This window comes from Staurois parvus, unplaced genomic scaffold (assembly GCF_062004578.1).
Source record: "Staurois parvus isolate SC_StPar_1 unplaced genomic scaffold, SC_StPar_1.0 ptg000175l, whole genome shotgun sequence".
NCBI classification, from domain to species: domain Eukaryota; kingdom Metazoa; phylum Chordata; class Amphibia; order Anura; family Ranidae; genus Staurois; species Staurois parvus.
The window spans coordinates 4044487-4065048 of NW_028317971.1; the positions used below are offsets into that span (position 1 = coordinate 4044487).

Sequence of the window (20562 nt, forward strand, 5' to 3'; positions counted from 1 at the left end):
TCATCATTTACACTTTCAAAATAACAGAAAACAAAAAAATGGCGTCTGCAAAAGTTTGGGCACCCTGCAGAATTTATAGCATGCACTGCCCCCTTTGCAAAGCTGAGACCTGCCAGTGTCATGGATTGTTCTCAATCATCTTCTGGGAAGACCAGGTGATGTCAATCTCAAAGGTTTTAAATGCCCAGACTCATCTGACCTTGCCCCAACAATCAGCACCATGGGTTCTTCTAAGCAGTTGTCTAGAAAACTGAAACTGAAAATAGTTGACGCTCACAAAGCTGGAGAAGGCTATAAGAAGATAGCAAAGCGTTTTCAGATGTCAATATCCTCGGTTCGGAATGTAATTAAGAAATGGCAGTCATCAGGAACAGTGGAAGTTAAAGCAACATCTGGAAGACCAAGAAAAATATCAGACAGAACAGCTCGCAGGATTGTGAGAAAAACAATTCAAAACCCACGTTTGACTGCACAATCCCTCCAGAAAGATCTGGCAGACACTGGAGTTGTGGTACACTATTCCACTATAAAGAGATATTTGTACAAATATGGTCTTCATGGAAGAGTCATCAGAAGAAAACCTCTTCTACGTCCTCACCACAAAAATCATCGTTTGAACTTTGCAAATGAACATATAGACAAGCCTGATGCATTTTGGAAACAAGTTCTGTGGACCGATGAGGTTAAAATTGAACTTTTTGGCCGGAATGAGCAAAGGTACGTTTGGAGAAGAAGGGGCACGGAATTTAATGAAAAGAACCTCTGTCCAACTGTTAAGCATGGGGTTGGATCAATCATGCTTTGGGGTTGTGTTGCAGCCAGTGGCACAGGGAACATCTCACGAGTAGAAGGAAAAATGGATTCAATAAAATGTCAGCAAATTTTGGATGGTAACTTGATGCCATCTGTGAAAAAGCTGAAGTTAAAGAGAGGATGGCTTCTACAAATGGATAATGATCCTAAACACACCTCGAAATCCATGGGGGATTACATCAAGAGGCGTGAACTGAAGATTTTGCCATGGCCTTCACAATCTTCTGACCTCAACATAATTGAAAAGCTATGGATAGACCTTAAAAGAGCAGTGCGTGACAGACAGCCCAGAAATCTCAAAGAACTGGAAGACTTTTGTAAGGAAGAATGGGCAAAGATACCTCAAACAAGAATTGAAAGACTCTTGGCTGGCTACAAAAAGCGTTTACAAGCTGTGATACTTGCCAAAGGGCGCAGTACAAGATATTAACTCTGCAGGGTGCCCAAACTTTTGCAGACGCCATTTTTTTGTTTTCTGTTATTTTGAAAGTGTAAATGATGGAAATAAAATCTAACTTTTGTTGACATATTATAAGAATGTCTAATCTGTAATTTGATGCCTTTTGGAGATTTTTCCATCTTTCCTTGGCTTCTTTATGCACATTAATACAAATTTTTAGCTGGGGTGCCCAAACTTTCGATCCCCACTGTATAACTTTTTACTTACGTTTGTCAAATAAAAAGGTATATATTGCAGCTTGTCTAATAGTAAGAAATAAACATTTAAAATGTGAATTTGGATTCTTTGAATTTAAATCCTCTATCCTTTCCTGTATAAAAAAAAGACATTCTAAAGCTTCATACCAAAACTGTTGCATGTTTCTTACAGCTCATAACAATTGCTGATGATTTCTGTGGTTTGGACATGAACGCCCCTTTGGGAGTATCGGAAATGGTGAGAGGGTACCCTGTCTTCACAGAGGATCGGGACAGAATGACATCCGTTATTGCCTATGTCTACAAAAATCATTCCCTGGCATTTGTGGGGACCAAGAGTGGCAAGCTCAAAAAGGTAGGAACACGGTGAATCCTACAGTGTTTTCCAGTCAGCTTTGGTATTGCAGTATTATACAGTAGAAATTACAGCTGACCAGATTATTATTCCTGTTTTCTACTTACGATTGGAATGGTAGCCTTGTTTTTGAAATAGTTGTCTCACTACCATATTGTCATATATATGGGTGGCAAGCTTGTAATAATGTGTGGACTATATTATATCCTGGTTACCTTTTTTTTTTACTTGCGGTTGTGTGGGTCTATTTTATAAAAAGTTTCTTATGTCAACTGGGAAGTGAAATTCCAAGCAATCTGAGTTTTGTCTTTCAACAACACAGAAGCTTGTATTTAGGATATATTTAGGCTATATGTATTGTTATATTTAAGCTGGCCATACATAAACAGTCTGATTGTATAGCTTTTGCCAGCAAACACGTAGTGTGTGTCATGGGTAGCTGGATACTGCTGGCCATATGTAGCCATGTTGGGAGCGCCTAGATCTAAGGAACTTGACTAGAGAAGAAAAGTAGAAATTCAAGGATAGTGTAAAGAGAAATCTGCAGAAGGGGTGGACATAATGGTGAACAGTTACAGGATCAGGGGAGGCAGAAAGGAGTGTATCCAGTTGCAGTTGATCGAAAATGGCTTTCATTGGGATGCGGAAACCAGGGGCACCTGTCCTTCACCAGAGCTTTTGAAAGTACAGATGGACATGCATGGCAGGACAGTTGTCTCTATATAACTCTTGAGATTGTGAAGTTTTACAACCACAGACAGACTGACAGACAAGAACCGACCTTATGTCTATACTCAGCAGACCGTAACAGACATGATTGTGTCCAGGAGAAACAAATACAAACAGGATCAAAAGCAGTAGCCAATATGGACAAATAAACAGGATCAGAACCTGAAGCCAGAACAAAGAGACATACGGGATCAGAAGCTGAAAAAAATACACACTGACTAACAGGAACAGAATTAATAACTAAAACATATCAAAGATACAAGATAGAATGGCCTAGCCCCAATGCAGGAACATAGATAGGCTAAAGTGTAGGAGACAGAATAGATTCAGATGCATTAGCCGTGGTAAGGACAGAGACCACAAGCACAGAACAGAAGAGACATGTAAGGTCAGACTAAGGGTCCTTTCACACCAGGTGCAGTGGGACTGCATTGGGGCTATTCCAGTACAGTCCCACTGCATCTCTACTGCAAGACAAGGCAAAATACTCTGCCTCTGATGAGGCTGGTTTACAACACTGAACAGTGATGTGCAGGCGGCATGTGCTGAAAAACTTTTTGCATGCAGTACTTTTTTCCGGCACATTGTGGGTTATGGCACACTGGCTGACAGAACTCTATGAACTGTGACTGTGTAACATTTCAATAAAGCTTGTTTAAAGAAAAAAGTGAACAGTGTGATGCACCGGTATCAGTGCAGCATCACTGTGCTGGTCCTGTTTCAATGCAGAAGCTGATTTGAACAAGCTCTAAAAGAGCAACACAAACAAGGAAAACACACCTGACTTGAGACATGACATCTACCTGACTGGATATAATTGAATAAAATTTTTAATGTGGAACCGAATTCAAAAAGCAAAGATGTGTTCTGTTCTAGGGAACATTTATAAATCTTAATTGTGATTAAACAGTACCCTGAAAAATATACCATTAGTCTTCAATTCGTCCTGGTATGGACGTGCCTTGGCACTCCAGTGCCCAGAGCCTCATAGCTGTTTATCTTCAGACTGAGAACTAAGCTACTGCTACTAGTCTGAGTAGCTTTGGGGTGAGATTTGATAATGCCATTGCTGTGTTGCTCGCTGTTCTCCTTGCTTGGAGGCTTTGATGTGAGGAAGCACAACCAAGCCTCGGTCAAGATGGCTGTCTCCACACAGAGACACAGTGCACAAAGTATGCTAGCAATGGGGAAAGATCAGTTGCAGGGAGACCACAGGCAATATAGGTAACTACTTCTTTGTCCTCTACATGTCTTTTTTGGGCACAGCTTTCAGAGTTCAGTTTCCCATTAGGTTTGCCCTCGAACAAGTACATACTTGTCAATGAATCTAACGTAGATTGTACAGAGAATGTACAATCAGACCACGATATGTGTGGCAAGTTCTAGATGACAGATAGAATAAATTGGGTGAGGTCATCTTACAGCATACTACCAATTAATTATTACCTAAGCAATAGTTACATTTATTACATGGATTATTTTTTCATTTATCTGCCTAGAACATTACCGCTAACATATTGACTTCTTAGCTAGAACCAAAGCTACGTTAATTAGCATAGTCATTATACTTCCAAGTTTTAATTTGAATACGGTGCGTGCATAACAGAATAAATGGCTGAGTGATGTATGAGAGTCACATGACTGCAGTAAAGCATTATGTACTGTATCTGCTTGTTAATTCAGCATTAGTAAAGCATAGAACAAAACCATGGAAGACAATGTATGCATATACAGTAACGTATAAACAGCATGCGATTTCAGAAGGGGAACATTTAAACAAGAAATTGCTTGCCATGCCCAAACAAAAGCATATAAATAACTGTGCAAATGGCTCCTTGTACACCACAGAGTTGGATGTCTCTGATTTATTTTTGACCTACTTTTAGGACAAATTGTCATAACCACTGTAATAAAAAGGGACCTGCTGTCTAATGAGCTACTTCCTGTCGTAATGGGTATTTTTCCTGCTTCACAAAGAAGAAGAAAAAGAAAGGAAGTTTGTTTCATTATATCTGCACTTTCTTTCCTTGTGTACATGAGTTTTTCTTTTTCAGCCACTGTCATTTCTCTGATACTAAAGAACAAGCACACACCAGAGCTATGTTTTTATTTCATCAGCAAATCAATATGGAGTCATAGTGAAGATACCGCACTCCGTTTTAATGTACAAATAACCTTGTGTGCCCCTTTATTGTCATAATGGCTGTGTCATGGGTGGCAGTCAATGATAGGTCTTACATATGTATTTGGTCTTGGATATATTGTGATAATATCATGTCAAAAAATATTAATTATAGTGGAAGTACCATAGGTTTTACAGTATTTCTGGATTGTCATACAAAATCACTTTTTCCTACACTTCAAAGACCTAAAAGTAATGATCTAAAAATGTTTTATATTGTCAAGTTGAGTGTAACTTAAAGGTTTTTCTTCAGATACGAAAGCTACAGAACAATTTAGCTAATGGTGGTGGCAAACATAGACACTACAAGTAAAAATGTAGCATATCATTCCTCTTGCCTGTGTGGAATGTTGTGCTATTAAAGAATTAGTGTGCTTTCACCAAATAAAGCATCAGCCTCTCCCCCAAAAAATACCCAAAGAGAGACCTCCGGTCAAATAATCATGTATAAGAACAGACAGGAGGGCGCAAGCACCTAGTGCATTACCAAAAGTTTAATACTTAGAAAACATGAAGGATGACAAATGGGTACTCAGAAAGGAACAAAATACAAGAGCATTGAAAACCATGAGATGCCATACAGTGCTGGAGTCACAAACCCCAACATACAGTCCACTATGCTGCTGATCTGACATGTTTTGGGGGCACACCCCCTTCTTCAGAGCTGAACTAGCCAACGCATCCATGTCTATCCATGGCATCAATGTCTACCAATGGCATCTCATGGTTTCCAACGCTCTTGTATTGTGTTCCTTTGTGAGTATCCATTTGTCATCCTTCATGTTTTCAAGTTCTTTTTGTAATTGCACATTGGAATCCCCTGTCTGAGGAGGGCTGCATTGGCTAGGCATTCTGGGAATATATTCATCTGTGGCTTTATGGTTTCTTTCAAATGTGGAGGCTCTCTGAACGCAGGGAGTGATTGTGTTTTTTAGAAAATGGTCAGGCAGTTCTAAATACTGCAGCAAACATCGAGTTCTGTGTATTACCCATGTGCCAGCTGCCTGCCATAAAGTATAGTGGTCCACTCATAATTCTTTATGTCTTGTATGGTAAGGTTGTCCTTTAAATCCAATAGTATGTAGCTCTGTATTACACAGTTTGTTGGCTCTCACAACAGTGAGATACCACGTGGTATAGGATGCAGCGTTTAGAATGTTAGGTCTCTCTTTTGGTATCAGGAGTAATATTACTGATATGGTTCTTGACTGATTCAGCCATCCACATATTCATGGTGGATGAGGAATCATCCTCACTGCACTATTGTATTCTGACAGAGGGGAGACTCTACCACTGTCAGAATATTCTGACTCCAACTGTTGTCTTAGTGACTTGCTGAGACCTCTATGCAGGGGTGTATTTACCAAAGGCAAACAAGACATTTGCCTTTTAAGGGGGGGCAGCACTGCCCCTTGGAAGAAGGGATGCAAGAAGGGACACAAGCAGCATGGGGACCTGGTGGGTTCCGAGAGATGCTGTGGGTTTTATGCACAGCCCCACTCTCGTTCCTGGGGATGTCCAGAGCTGTGAAGGTGAGTGTCTTTCTCTCTCTCACCATGGGGGATGGTGACTGGTGTATGGGGGGCAGTGGTAGTGGAAGGCTTGGGTGTTCTTGGTCAATGTCAGGCTCTTTCTGCAGGGGGGGGGGGCACCAATTTTTGTGTTGCCTAGGGCAGCACAAAACCTAAATACACCACTGCCTCTATGCCTGGCCTGTATAAGCAGATATAATCACTGTGGACAGTCTTTATCAGATAGCTGAACTCACCAAACACCGATTTCTTATCCACGGATCCTTTATTGCGATGCAGACAGTACATCAGACAACAAGATGAAGTAGATAACTGAAAGGATGGCATTTGCAGGTAAAAACATGGTAATGTGTCCACAGATGTGGGCAGATAGCATGAGGCCTAGAGACAAACAGCCATATTCATCCCCAGGAAGACAGTGCGAGAAGGAAACACACCATAGATAGGAGGGGACAGAAAATATAATGCATCTTCTGCAATGCTTTACAGCTACATACAGTGTCTTGAAAAAGTATTCATAACCCTTGAAATTTTCCACATTTTGTCATGTTACAATCAAAAATGTAAATTTTTTTATAGGGATTTTATGCAATAGACCAACACAAAGTGGCACATAATTGTGAAGTGGAAGGAAAATGATGAATGGTTTTCAAAATGTTTGACAAAAAAATAAATATCTGAAAAGTGGCGTGCATTTGTATTCAGCCCCCTTTACTCTGATACCCCTAGCTAAAATCTAGTGGAACTAATGGCCTTCATAAGTCACCTAATTAGTAAATAGAGTCCACCTGTGTGCAATTTAATCTCAGTATAAATACAGCTGTTCTGTGAAGCCTTCAGAGGTTTTTTAGAGAACATTAGTGAACAAACGGCTTAATAAAGGCCAAGGAACAAACCAGGCAGGTCAGGGATAAAATTGTGGATATTTTTAAAGCAGGGTTAGGTTATAAAAAAATATCCCAAGCTTTGAACATCTCACGGAGCACTGTTCAATCCATCCTTCGAAAATGGAAAGAGTACGGGCACAACTGCAAACCTAGCAAGACATGTCCGTCCACCTAAACTGACAGGCCGGGCAAGGAGAGCATTAATCAGAGAAGCAGCCAAGAGGCCCGTGGTAATTCTGAAAGAGCTGCAGAGATCCACAGCTCAGATTGGAGAATCTGTCCACAGGGCAAATAGTAGCTGTGCACTCCACAAATCTGGCCTTTAAGGAAGGGTGACGAGAAGAAATAAAGCCATAAGAACTCCTGTTTGCAGTTTGCGAGAAGTCATGTGGGGGACACAACGAACATGTGGAAAAAGGTGCTCTGGTCAGATGAGACCAAAATGTAACTTTTTGGCCTAGAAACAAAACACTATGTGTGGCGGAAAACTAACACTGCACATCACCCTGAACACACCATCCCCCACCATGAAACATGGTGGTGGCAGCATTATGTTGTGGTGATGCTTTTTTTTAGCAGGGACAGGGAAGCTGGTCAGAGTTGATGGGAAGATGGATGGAGCCAAATACAGGGCAATCTTAGAAGAAAACCTGTTAGAGTCTGCAAAAGACTTGAGACTGGGGTGGAGGTTCACCTTCCAGCAGGACAACAACCCTAAACATACAGCCAGTGCTACAATGGAATGGTTCAGATAAAAGTACATATTCATGTGTTAGAATGGCCCAGTCAAAGTCCAGACCTATGTCCAATTGAGAATCTGTGGCAAGACTTGAAAATTGCTGTTCACAGACACTCTCCATCCAATTTGACAGAGCTTGAGCTATTTTGCAAAGAAGAATGAGCAAAAATGTCACTCTCTAGATGTGCAAAGCTGGTAGAGACATCCCCAAAAATATTTGCAGCTGTAATTGCAGCGAAAGGTGGTTCTGCAAAGTATTGGGTAGATGAATACAAATTCACGCCACACTTTTCACATATTTATTGTAAAAAAATATTTGAAAACCATTTATCATTTGCTTTCCACTTCACAATTGTGTGCCACTTTGTGTTAGTCTGTCACATAAAATCACAATAAAATGAATTTGAATTTTTGGTTGTAACATGACAAAATGTGGAACATTTCAAGGGGTATGAATACTTTTCAAGGCACTGTATGTCCATTGTATCTGTACGTGTTTGTATGTAATTCACTATTCCTGCTCCTCCTCTTTTTTGATGATCTGTGTAATTTGTTTGCAGAGCTGTTTCACTCTCTAAATGTAACCTATTAACAATTTTATCTTTGTTTCTGAAGCTGCTAATATGCAAATTGCCTCATCTCCTATACCAGACACCAATAATTACTTGTTGTCTGAGCACATCCTATTTGAAGATCACTGGGAGTCAATGTGAGCCATGCTGTGCTGAAGACACCCGTATTTTCATTTTTGTCACATGTGTATGATAGTTGGAGTCATAGGGATCCCAATAATTGTATTTTTTTTTGTTTTCAGAAAGAGTTATTTTGCTAATCTATTTTGGGGTAATGCTGTTTCGTCAGTAGAGATTGTAATGGTGCTTGGTGGAGTCCTTTTTGAATGTTATGTACAAAGTCATACTGGACCCATTATCAAGAAATGATGTTATTAATGTTTTAGAACTGCAGAGAAAAATACATTAGCATTTGAAGACTGAGAGATGATTGGAGGATAATAGACCTCTTGTCATGAATGATAAGAAATGTTGACGCAACAGGAATGTTACAAGCAGGCTGTTGGGAATCGCAGCAGAAAGGTTAATTGACTTCAGTCTTTCATGAGTGTGAATCATTTCTCTGTACCCACAAGTGTGCTTTGGATGGGAAATAGTTGCAGATCCATAATGTCCGGTTTATCAGCCAGCTAAATGCATGCACTTATTTTCATCTGGTTTTGCTAATGCTTAGACCTGCACTTATCAGTGCTTGAGTGGATGATGAAGAAGTCTTTTATATAATGTAGCACTTTAAGAATCAGGATGGTTGCTTTTTTCCCTGATATTTTTTTCTAGTCAGTGTTGAATGAATTAGATGACTTTATAATAGGAACATTTGGTTGTGTACATCAGGGATATACTGCAGAAAGATTAATCTGAATGTAGTCAGGAAATGGTGACTGGCACAGCTGATGCTCAAATAGCCCAAAATCCCACTTATTTTATTTCCATGCAACAAATTTCCAAGCAGTATACTGCAAAACTCTCACATTTAGGCTGCTGGTGGGATCCAGTGAGCCACACTTGATTATAGGGCTACCTGTATTGTACTATTGGCCTTACAAGTAAATAGCATACTTCTCCAGTAGGTGCTACTTTAAAAATAAAGTTCTAAGTCAATGATATCACCAAGGGGTTGGAAGCCTGTTGCACATGCTACCATTTGGAATTGAACTGCTAAGTGCTCTCTTGGACCACTTTATAACAGAGTACTCGCTAAAACCACCAGACAACATGAATATTTCCCAATGGTGCAAATAAAAGGGTTTGTTTCACTGGGTCATTAACATAGCATATATAGTGCTACTCTGTTGAGTGCCTCTGAGTTTTTGCTTCCCCCTAAGCTCTGCACAGTAAGGCAACACACATATTTCCACTCTTGCATACACAGTCAGTAAGCAGTCCATGAGCTTGTTTTTTTTTTGTTTTATTAGGGGTTAACAACTTTGATGGGGTCTGGGGGTATATGGGATGCCCATTGGAACTGAACAACTTGAAGGACAAACTGCATAGGAAGAATGGCAAGAATCCAACAAGAGCACAAAATAGATCCTAGGCTTTCTACTGCTTTGGGAGTTGCTCTTCCCTTCTCACAAATCAGCACACAGTCTTTGAAAGGAACACTTGTTGCCTTTAAATGAACCTCCTCAGACCCCAGATGAAAATCCTATCCACTTGGCTGTCTTGAGAGTATCCCAGGACAAGGGATGCAGAGACATACACACAGGACGTACGTAGTCCCAGGGAGAACTAGTTGGGTATTGCACCTGACCGCCCTCTCCCTCGCCCGGGGGGGTGTAGAAGTACTCACACTGTTCTGTTCCTGTAGCTTAATGGGTTGCAGCTGCTTTCAGGCCTTATGCTGGGCTGGCTGCTTCCCTGCTGACAGGCTGTCTTTTCCTGGTGGACTGTGGGACAGTGGAGGTTCTTCTGTCCAACTTCAGCCTGTAGTCAGACCCCCCTCCTCTGAGGCAATCAAAAGTAAAAAACAAAAGGCTTTGCAGGTAGTTTGTTTCCTCTGCTGTAGGTATAAAGTGTATACAGTTGCAAGAAGATTCAAACTTTCTTGTCACAGTCACATATCAAGCTGTTCTTGCGTAGTGTCAGACTCTGCTGCTAAACTGCACACATTCCTGTTGGGTTATCACTGGCCAATAGAAATTAACAAAAGGCAGAAAGGCCGCTGCATTGCCAAAGCATTGACTTTCAAACCAGCCTGAGATTTGGCAGTGACAAGAAAAATTGGGATGATTCTGCAGATTAATGCAAGCACTTCTAGGTGTCTCGTTTGCACTTTAGCTTTACTTGCTCTGTCAAAGGCTGATTCTCTGCCAGTTCAGCTTGGGTTGGCAGATCAGTGACCACCTGAAACCTACCTGTTCCTGCCATGTCAACTTTTTGACTTTACATACCGCATAATCAAACACTGATAAACAATATTTAAGGTCAGAGATTTGACAGGGCAGTAACTGGTAGGTTTCAGGTAACTTCTAATACTCACCATCTGTCCTGGATTTGTTGGAATAGTCCTGCTTTCTAGTCAACTGTGCCGCAGTGTTTGCATCTCAGGATCGGGGCCATGGGGACATTTTCAATGTCTTGTCCTACCAACAATCCCTGTCATGTGTATTCAAGGTAGGCTGTACGGAGCAGCTCAATGTGTTTAAAGTGGAGGTGACTTCAGTCAATGAGCAAGACTAGTAGAATCATTCAAAATCATCTGCAAGCAGTACATGGAAGCCTTTACTGTAATACTTGAGAGGACTGAGAAGATTGTTGGTGTCTGCGGCATACTTGGGAAAAGTACACGAAAATGAGAAAGGATCACCCCAATTCCCATGGGAGCTAACTTCACTCACTTGTGAGTAACATTGGTTTTTCAGCCTTTTCAGGAGGTGCCAAACATAAAATATAGTAGCAGGTTGTTAGGGATGTGGCATGAGACATCTGAACAGGGACATCATCCAGCCTCATTCATTTACTGGCTACAACTCCCCAGCCGTGTAAACAAAGTGGCTGGGATAGTTAAAAATACAATGTGGAGTCCCCTCCATAATTCATACAGTCCCTTCAGGTCTGCTATGAATTTTAAAGGGGACCCCAATCCATTTTTTGCTGTGGGATCCCCCTAAAATTCATGGCAAATTAAAGAACAATAAAAAATAAAAATAAAGATAAAAATAAAAGACTCAAATGGAGTAACTAATGCTATATATGAAGGTAAATACCTCAAGAGTCCTTTCACATGGGGATGCTCTGCTCCATTCAGTGGGGGATCCACACAAATCTGTTTCCTTGCTCCTAGAACCACACTGAATTTACAATCAGGTCCTCCTGAAAATCTGATAAGCTGACCTAATCAGAAAGACAACGTGAAAAGACTTAATCAGTAAGACTATAAAGCTATTTTAATATAAGAATGACTATTAAAATTTTGCAGTTTATAGCATTCAGCTTCTTTAAGTTGTCTGAAATACAATTCTGTCTGTACATTTTGTTCCACAAAAACCTGTTAAATGATCAAATAGGCTTTTTTTTCAAATTAGCAGAACAAATTGACCTGTCTATGGTAGGAAAAACTCCCTTATCTAACAATTGCACACATGTTTTGACCCTCTGTTTTGAATATTCCTTCATATATTTTATCAGCCTTATTGGCTACTTCAATAGCTAAGGGTTAAAATGAATTGAGATGCCTTTTAGTGTTTCATAATAAAATGAGGGTTCTGATTGAGATTCCACAGATTGAAATTATGAAACCGTGAAGATAAGTGTGTTGAAATGTGGCATGAAAGTAATTAGTGTTTAATACTTCTAGCAATGTAAAAAGATGATGTCATTCATACAGGGATGTTGAAGAATGCAAGACAGCCTTCCTCAACAACCACTGAAAGAGAGATTATCAAGAAAGATTGACTTTTTATATTCAGCGTCACTTTTGTGGTTGAACTCTTAATGCACTTAGTGCTGATAGCTCCTTGTACTTAGGGAAGTACTGCATTGTTCAGAGCTTTGTTCGCATCCTTGGCTTGGGTCCACAGTTTTATGTGCCTTTACAAACCTGGAGTTGATTGCATTCTAACAAAAGGAATTGATTAAACAAATATACGCCCGAGAGAAGAGTGCAAACTACAGATGGGAAAGCATCATGCAGAGGTGCTTCTGGGAACACCTTGCATCATGAAAATGCCAGGCAGCCTTCATAAATGCTTAGCTATTAAACATAGATCTCAAAATTACATTTTTTGGAAAGGAAGAGTTGAATAGCAATTAAATATGAACTCATTGGTCACATCCCATATGAAAGTAAGCCTTGTCATTTTAATCTATAGGGTCATATCAGAGAAAATGACTTTGAACAACTCCACTAGATGACAGCTTGGTTTAAATTGAGTAGAAAAGAGGGTAACATCATTTGGCAGCCTAACTTGGCTTGGAATTATGTATAAAACATATTAATACACTGAGCATTTACTGGAAACCATAAATGTAATACGACAGATACATAAGATAACCTTTATGTTTTTCAGTCTTTTCCTTGGATGCTATATCCTACAAACAACATCTGTGAATATTAAATTTTGATTTAATAATAAAGTGCAAATGTTAATAATGATAGCAACTGGTTGTAGACTAGCCTTTACCAGTTTTGTATCTTTAGGTTTGTGAAGTATATTTTATAATTGGTTCCTGAACTGGTTACTGCACACTGCTCTTTGCACTAATAAAATAAGGGCTTACGCAGTATTTTACTATTTTAGTATGGCAGTCACGTCAGCTTCAACACTTTATTATTCTCAGCATTAAAATTTTCTCTCCTTAGTTCTCCAGCATATGATAAACAAGCTTAATAACATTTTAGATTTTTTAGATGTTTTTAATTATTGTGGAAAAGCAGTTTTCAAACCATTTCCAGTGTTAAATTTCATTCTGCTGTATCTCAGACATTTTTAAAGTAATCTACTAAGCGATATAAATAGCCAATTCTGTAAAACCAGATTTCCTTTTGAGATAACCCTAGCTACATTTGCAGTCATTTCCTGGTATGCTTAAAATTTTCCTCATGCATACACGCAATAAAGACAAAATCATGTTCGTCCTAATAATTCACTAGAGTTTTATTCCTAGGAAGTCGATGGCTACATCCTCATGAATGGTGCACATTGATGCTCTTATTTAATCTTAGGCTATGTTCACACTAGCGTTCTGTGAAGGCGGCAGAGAGGCGTTTGGGAAGCGTTTTTACCGCTTCCCAAACGCCTCGGACAATTCTGTACATTGCAGCACATGGTGCTGTTCTAACGGGAGCGTTAGCGTTGCGTCACGGCAAAATGGACGCCTCTGGTCGAGTCAGGAGGCGTTGAAGACTCCTATTCTAGTCTATGGTGCCGCTCCGCAAACGCCTGGCCGGCGTTTGCGGTGCGGTTGCGGGGCGTTTGCGGAGCGGTAACACCATTCAAACTTCATTCTAGGCGTTTGTGGGGCATTTTTAACGCTCGGAAAATGCCTAGCAAGCGCCGCTAAACCGCGTATGTGGCGTTTGCGGAGTGTTTGTCAAGCGTTACAAACGCTCTGCAAACGCTGGACCAACGCTTGCTAAACGCTATAGGGGCGTTTGGCAAGCGTTGCTAAAACAGTCAAGTGTGAACGAGCCCTTACAGTGAAGACAGAAGAGGTAAGATCAACTGAAATTTTTGTAGCAACTAGACATGAGTGAACTAAATGGGACTTTAAAACCATCGTCAAAGCATGATGATGGTTTTAAAGTCCAAGCCAGATTCAACTATACCAAAGCCTACCCACCCATCTCCCTATAGTTTCCTCTTAATCAGCATGAACAAGAAAGCATGACATTGAAAAGATTGTCAAGCAAAAACTTTTTTCTTAGTTTTGGATAGTGTGGGAAGGGTTAGTACACCTCTTATTTTTTTACCATTAATTGGGGTTCTAGAAAGATTTCCCCTATCTCCCTGTCCTGCTGATGTTTTACTAAACATCAATACAGAAAGAAATGTTCTTAGAAGAACTGTAGGGCATTTAAACCAACCAGAACAAATTTTTCAGTTTTGAGTAGACTTCACAGACATAAACAGGGGCATAACTACAAATCATGGGCCCCATAGTAAAGTTTTAAAGAGGTTCCCTTACCAACTAACTCTCTCTGTAGCAGCTGATACTGTCAACTGTGGCAATACAAGTCATTGATCTTCAATCATAGACAGGCAGCAGGAGAGCTGTCAGCATAGCCAGTACACTATTAGGGACCAGTGCTTTGGATAGCTGTAGGAACAAATATAATAACCATTATATTATTTTTTATTATGTTAAATGTATTAATGCTCTTGTACATAATTACTCTATAGATAACATGAGCTTCTTTAAACCATAGCTTTCTTTTGGAGAATATGTGCCCTCTCTCGCTTGACAGAAGTCAATCTAACAATTGACTTCTGTTTAATGGGCTTGTTGAAAATTTTTTCTCAATTAGCTGCTGCAACCAATGGGCTGCAGCTGCTGATCAGTGTATTTCGACAGCGGAGAATCCCCACTGTCAGAATACAATGTCTCAGTGGGGAGAATTTGTCCACTTCTATCCACTTCAATTGTGTGGATAAAGGACTCCAATCATTTTTTACTGGTACCAAAAAGTTTTTATTGAAACACTGAATCACATACAGGAGTAAGTGCCAATGTACACAAAATAGATTGAAAAAAAAAAGAATTTTTTTTTTCATTCAGCCCTCTGGCTGAACAAAATCAAATGATCCATCTATGGCCAGCCTTAAACTCAATATGTAGCAGAAGTTCAGGGGGAAATCAGTCCACACTGCTAAGATAGCTAAGCACGCTTCTTACTACAAGGAGGAGGATCTGTGACTTGTAACAATTTAGAGGTCTTATGTCAGCCCTTTTATGTGGGAAACTTCACACTTTAGTTTTGCATAAAAGCCTTCCTAATGCCCTACCCCAGGCTCCATAGCAGTAGCGTGGGCTGCTAGGGCTATTTTGTTGGCCGCTGCTCTGTCACAATAATATTTCTTCTATAGGTTTGCATTGTACATACAGCTTTCTTTTATACAGATACACAAATACATTGTATTATAGCTATTCGAAAAAGCCATACACACTATACAGCTACACAATTGGTCTTTTTCATGTGTGAGTGAATAGTGGCACAAAAGGTGCAGAAAACGCCCAAGGCAGTGTAAAGTATAACACTGTGCTCTGTTGCTCAGCAATATTATCAATGTAGCCATAAAAAAAAGTTTTAAAGGCAAGCATGCTGGGAGGGAGGTAAGAAGTCCCCTGCTAACAACTTTCACAGAGCTGTCATCCTCAAGGTGCCCCATGGGAGCTATGAAAGGTGTAGGATTCCGGAGTCTCTATATATTCAGGAATCAAGCAGTGCACTTCAATAGGCAGGGATCACTATGTGTCTCTGCAATTAGCAGCAACCTACAATCTTGTTCTGACAAATTAGAGCATTTTCATGAGCTCATTTTTTACACACTGTCACTCCTGTAGAAAAGAGCTGGGGGTGGGGAATGTCAAAGAAGTGCATTTAGAATTCCTGCTATCGTTAACTGAATCCTTTTCGGTGGAAGACACAGACTGCAGTATACGAAGCAGAAACAGACCAACATTAACAGTGACTACATGTTTTCAGCACATAGTATGCCTATTAAAATATACAGCATTTCACATTAATAAAGGAAGCTTATGAAAAACTGCAGGGTGTACTGGTTCCATCGATGCCTGCGGGGAGAAGGTTCTTTAATTGTTCGACAGCACAATAGAATACTGTAGTATTGCTGCAGTATGTGTGAAGATTCAAGGCAGCTTCAGCTGAATTGTTTTTGATACTCTGGCTCTTTGCTTCAAAGTTTTTTTTGCACCTGAAGAAAAATGGATGTGTTCCTCAGAGCAACAAGTTAGGCTTCAGTTATTACTTTTATGTAGTGGATAGCAAATATGGTTGCTATGCGCAACAACTCTGCATTTCCTTTTCCCGGTTTATTTGTGAACCAGGCTATGTCTCGCGAATAAGTCTTCCTGAAAGTGAAAATGTAGAAAATGCAAAACTACATTGTGGGGATTCAGTAAAACACTACCAACAGTTTCATAGCACTATGGCACTTTAAAATTGTCTGCACCAGATTCAGATGTGCTGGGGAAATTTTGTAATTTCATATTACCCCTGTACAAATCATTAGTAAGACCTCATCTGGAATATGCAGTTCAGTTTTGGGCACCAATTCACAAAAAAAACATTGGGGAACTGGAGAAAGTACAGAGAAGGGCAACTAAGCTGATACGAGGCATGGAGGAGATCAGCTATGAGGAAAGATTAGAGGAACTGAATTTATTCTCTCTTGAGAAGAGGAGATTAAGGGGGGATATTATCAACATGTATAAATACATCAGTGGTTCATATAGTGAACTCGGTGTAGACCTATTCACCCTGAGGTCATCACAGAGGACAAGGGGGCACTCTTTACGTCTGGAGGAAAAGAAAAACATGGAAAGGTTTCTTCACAGTGAGACCTGTGAAAATGTGGAATAGACTCCCTCAAGAGTTGGTTCTGGCCAGCTCAGTGGATTGCTTCAAAAAAGGCCTGGATTGTTTCTTAGATACACAGAATATAACTGGATACTAACATTTATAGGTAAAGTTGATCCAGGTAATATCCGATTGCCTCTTGGGGGATCAGGAAGGAACTTTTTTCCCAGCAGGAGCAAATTGGATCGTGCTTTGTTGGGGTTTTTTAGCCTTCCTCTGGATCAACTGTGGGTATAGGATTATAACTTTTTTTTTCTATGGTTGAACTGGATGGACTTTTGTCTTTTTTTCAGCCAGACTAACTATGTAACTATGTGCATTGCCCTTCCATGTGCACTTTGCTGCAACGGCTAGTTGTAAATTGGGGTGGTTGCCATCTTTCTGAATAGCTTGTTTGCTGGATTTGGACACATTGGAAGCCTTCAGTTGCCATTGGGCTTTTGCTGGGCATCCAGTGTGTCCCTGTGTTTTAAGCAGGAGTGGGCTCCCTCCAGGCAAACCTGACCGTAAATTATCCACTGCACAATATGCTAAGGAATGCAGTATAGAGAAGCCTTGACAAGGCGCTGCGGCTTTCACATACATATTTGAAAATGTGTTCAACTAAACCCTCTGATTTTAACTTGAATTGTTAGACAGGGACAATTTGATTTTTATGCAGGCTAGCTGGTAACTGTGCTGGGAAATGTTTTGTTTGCTCAAAAATCCCTACTGCTCATTTTGGTAACTTTACTGACACATGCGGCATTCAGGTAGTTCATGATAGTTTCTAATTTTACATAGTGCCACTAACAATACACCAAATTCAAAAATAACTACCTCCAGTTTGTAGATAATGAAACTGGAGGTAAATAAGACCTACTCTAACTTGCTGTACAGAGATAGGCAGAGTGTCTGTCCCTGTACGCAGTGTATCAGCGTGGCATATTTGCTGCCACTACCCTCTCCCAGTCGCTGGTTGTCAAGGACGCTGTCAGTTTCACTAGTTCCTCATCAGGTCTGCTCTTGCCTTGTAATTCACAGCAGGTGGATTCTATAACCAATAGCGGGCTGTCTATTGCCTAAAGATCCACCCACTTCCTGCTGTCATACACAAAGGGAGCAAACCTGATAGGGAACTAGTGTCTGTAAATCTCCATCTTGCTGTGCCTCCCAGGTACAAAAGCACAGCTGCACTGAAGGCAGAGTGTCCATATTGATGGTCTCAGGGTGGCTCCATGCTCTGTTTACAACAGGTACATGAATCTGTCACCTGCACTGTCATTTTTCACATAGAGACACATAGGAATTCAAACACTCTTTATGAATTCCCCTTCATATGTTTGACTGGCTAATCATGGGTCACCAGAGTATGCAGCTGCTTTACAAATTCAAAATGTAAAAGTGATTAAAAAAGCTCATAAAAATGTTAAAATCTATGGCAAGAGCTAACAGAGATTCCAATAACTGGTCTCAGTAATTTGCAAAAAGAGCAAAACTATAAATATATTCCCTTACCTGAAAATGAACATACTATTAACTTAACCCCTTGACGCCGATGTAACATAAATATGCGGTCTCAGAGAACTGGGCTTTTTTCTGTGGGGCCGCATATTTGCGTACCTGTCTTTGTGCTGGGAGCGCGTGCTGCGATCCCAGCACAAAGACCGCGGTGTCATTGACGATCGGGACCCGGGACTTCCGATTCCGGGTCACATAATCGTTATGATAGCCTCTGATTGGCTATCACAGTGATCAGTCACTTTACAGCCCTGCCCCTTGTTTTTTTTTCTCTCTATGAATGGAGGAGAGAGATACATTGTATCTCTCTAACTCCTGGCATAGAGGGAAAAAAATGTTTTAAAAAAAAGATAAATAAATATTGAAAAATAAAATAAAAAATAAAGAAAAAATACCTAGATCAAGGTTTGATCTAGTTCACTGCCAGGGTTAGTGTTTGGGCCAAGGTCAGGGTCAAAGGTCAAGGTAAAAAGGTCAGGGTCAAAGGTCAGGATTTAAAAAAAATTTGGTATCAGTGTCAGTTAGTGTCAATGTCTGTGTCAGTGTGTTTTAGGTAAAAAAAGACAAAAACAAAATGCGCATTATTGTTTCTGGGCTGTACTACGGGTACAAATAACATACACATATATAGTATCGCTGCGATCGCCAAGAGCTGGAGAATTCATTTTGGGTTGTTCTTTGGTGGTAGGTTATGGTAGTAACAAGAAACAAACAACTAAATAAAAACATGATTTTTATTACTAAATTGAGCCAGTTTTCCTTTGATAATAAATAAAATCAGGAGATATCCATTACCATTTACCACCAAATGAAATCCCAATTTGTCCTGAAAAAAATACGGTATAATTCACCTGGATGTACAAAGTAGTTGTGATGATATGTACGGTTTTACTAACACGTCAACGTTGCAAAATTGTGCTTAGGCATTTAGATTTTTTTTACCCTTAGGCGTGAAGGGGTTAAACGTGACCAGAGCCCCCAACCATCTTGACCCATGTTTAGTCTTTAACACATTAAACAAAGAACAGTAGAGCATTGGATGACATTTTCATCCTATATACATTAGCCTTTTAAGATCAGAGAACATTTTTACTGTATTCAAGTCTGTAGTATTGAATACTTCCAAACATTATCATTCTTGCCATATGATGGTTTGATTCCATGTGCTTGATATATAAAAACTGGAACAAAAAGCAAAGCTGTCCAGAGCAGTAAATCAGGATCCCTTTTTCATATCCTCAGAGAATGAAAAACTATACCTTGTTGGTATCCCCGGGGAACAGAATACTTTTGGTACAGTTTTCTATACCCTAGTTTTCATGAATCAACCCCTTGTATGGATAGCTTTTAAACTGACACTGTCCTACAAATCTCACTAGATTCTAAGAACACCAAGATGCCTACTTTCATTCTTCTTCCACAAAATCAAAAGCATTTACTGGAGTGAATAGTTCATAGCAAAGTCCATGATTCAGATCCATGGCAACATGTGCTTTCTTGTTACACAGTCAGTTTAATGTTTTCACCTCTACAACTTTCATACTGATCCAGTTTTCAGTAGTTATCCACTATAAGATCCAAACAGTTTTGTAGCTTTTGAACCTTTTCTGCATGTTAATTCTTTTTCCGCCAAAAATGTTGGATAAACAGGGAATTCCCAGATAGAAGGGTGTCAGAAAAGGAAATTAAACATTTCCTTCTTTTATATTTATTTCAGGTACTTATATAGCGCCATCAATTTACGCAGCGCTTTTACATATATATTGTACATTCACATCAGTCCCTAACCCTCAAGGGGTGTACAATCTAAGGTCCCTAACTTACATTCATACATACACATACTAGGGCCAATTTAGACAGGAACCAATTCACCTACCAGCATGTCTTTGGAGTGTTGGAGGAAACCAGAGTACCTGGAGGAAACCCATGCAGGCACAGGGAGAACATGCACACTCCAGGCAGGTGGTGCCATGGCTGGGATTTGAACCAACAACACTAGTACTGCCAGGTGGAAGTGCTAACCATTTAGCCACTGTGCTATGAACAGCAAACTG

General features: G+C 40.0%; 1 protein-coding gene across 1 annotated transcript in view; it reads left to right on the top strand.

Moving 5' to 3' along the window:
• The window catches only part of PLXNA4 (plexin A4), a 925294-nt gene that overhangs the window by 159452 nt on the left and 745280 nt on the right, over positions 1–20562 (top strand). The window contains exon 3 of the mRNA XM_089676880.1: positions 1643–1825. Within this exon, the coding sequence (XP_089533006.1) occupies positions 1643–1825 (183 nt within the window). The remainder of the gene's footprint in view (positions 1–1642; positions 1826–20562) is intronic.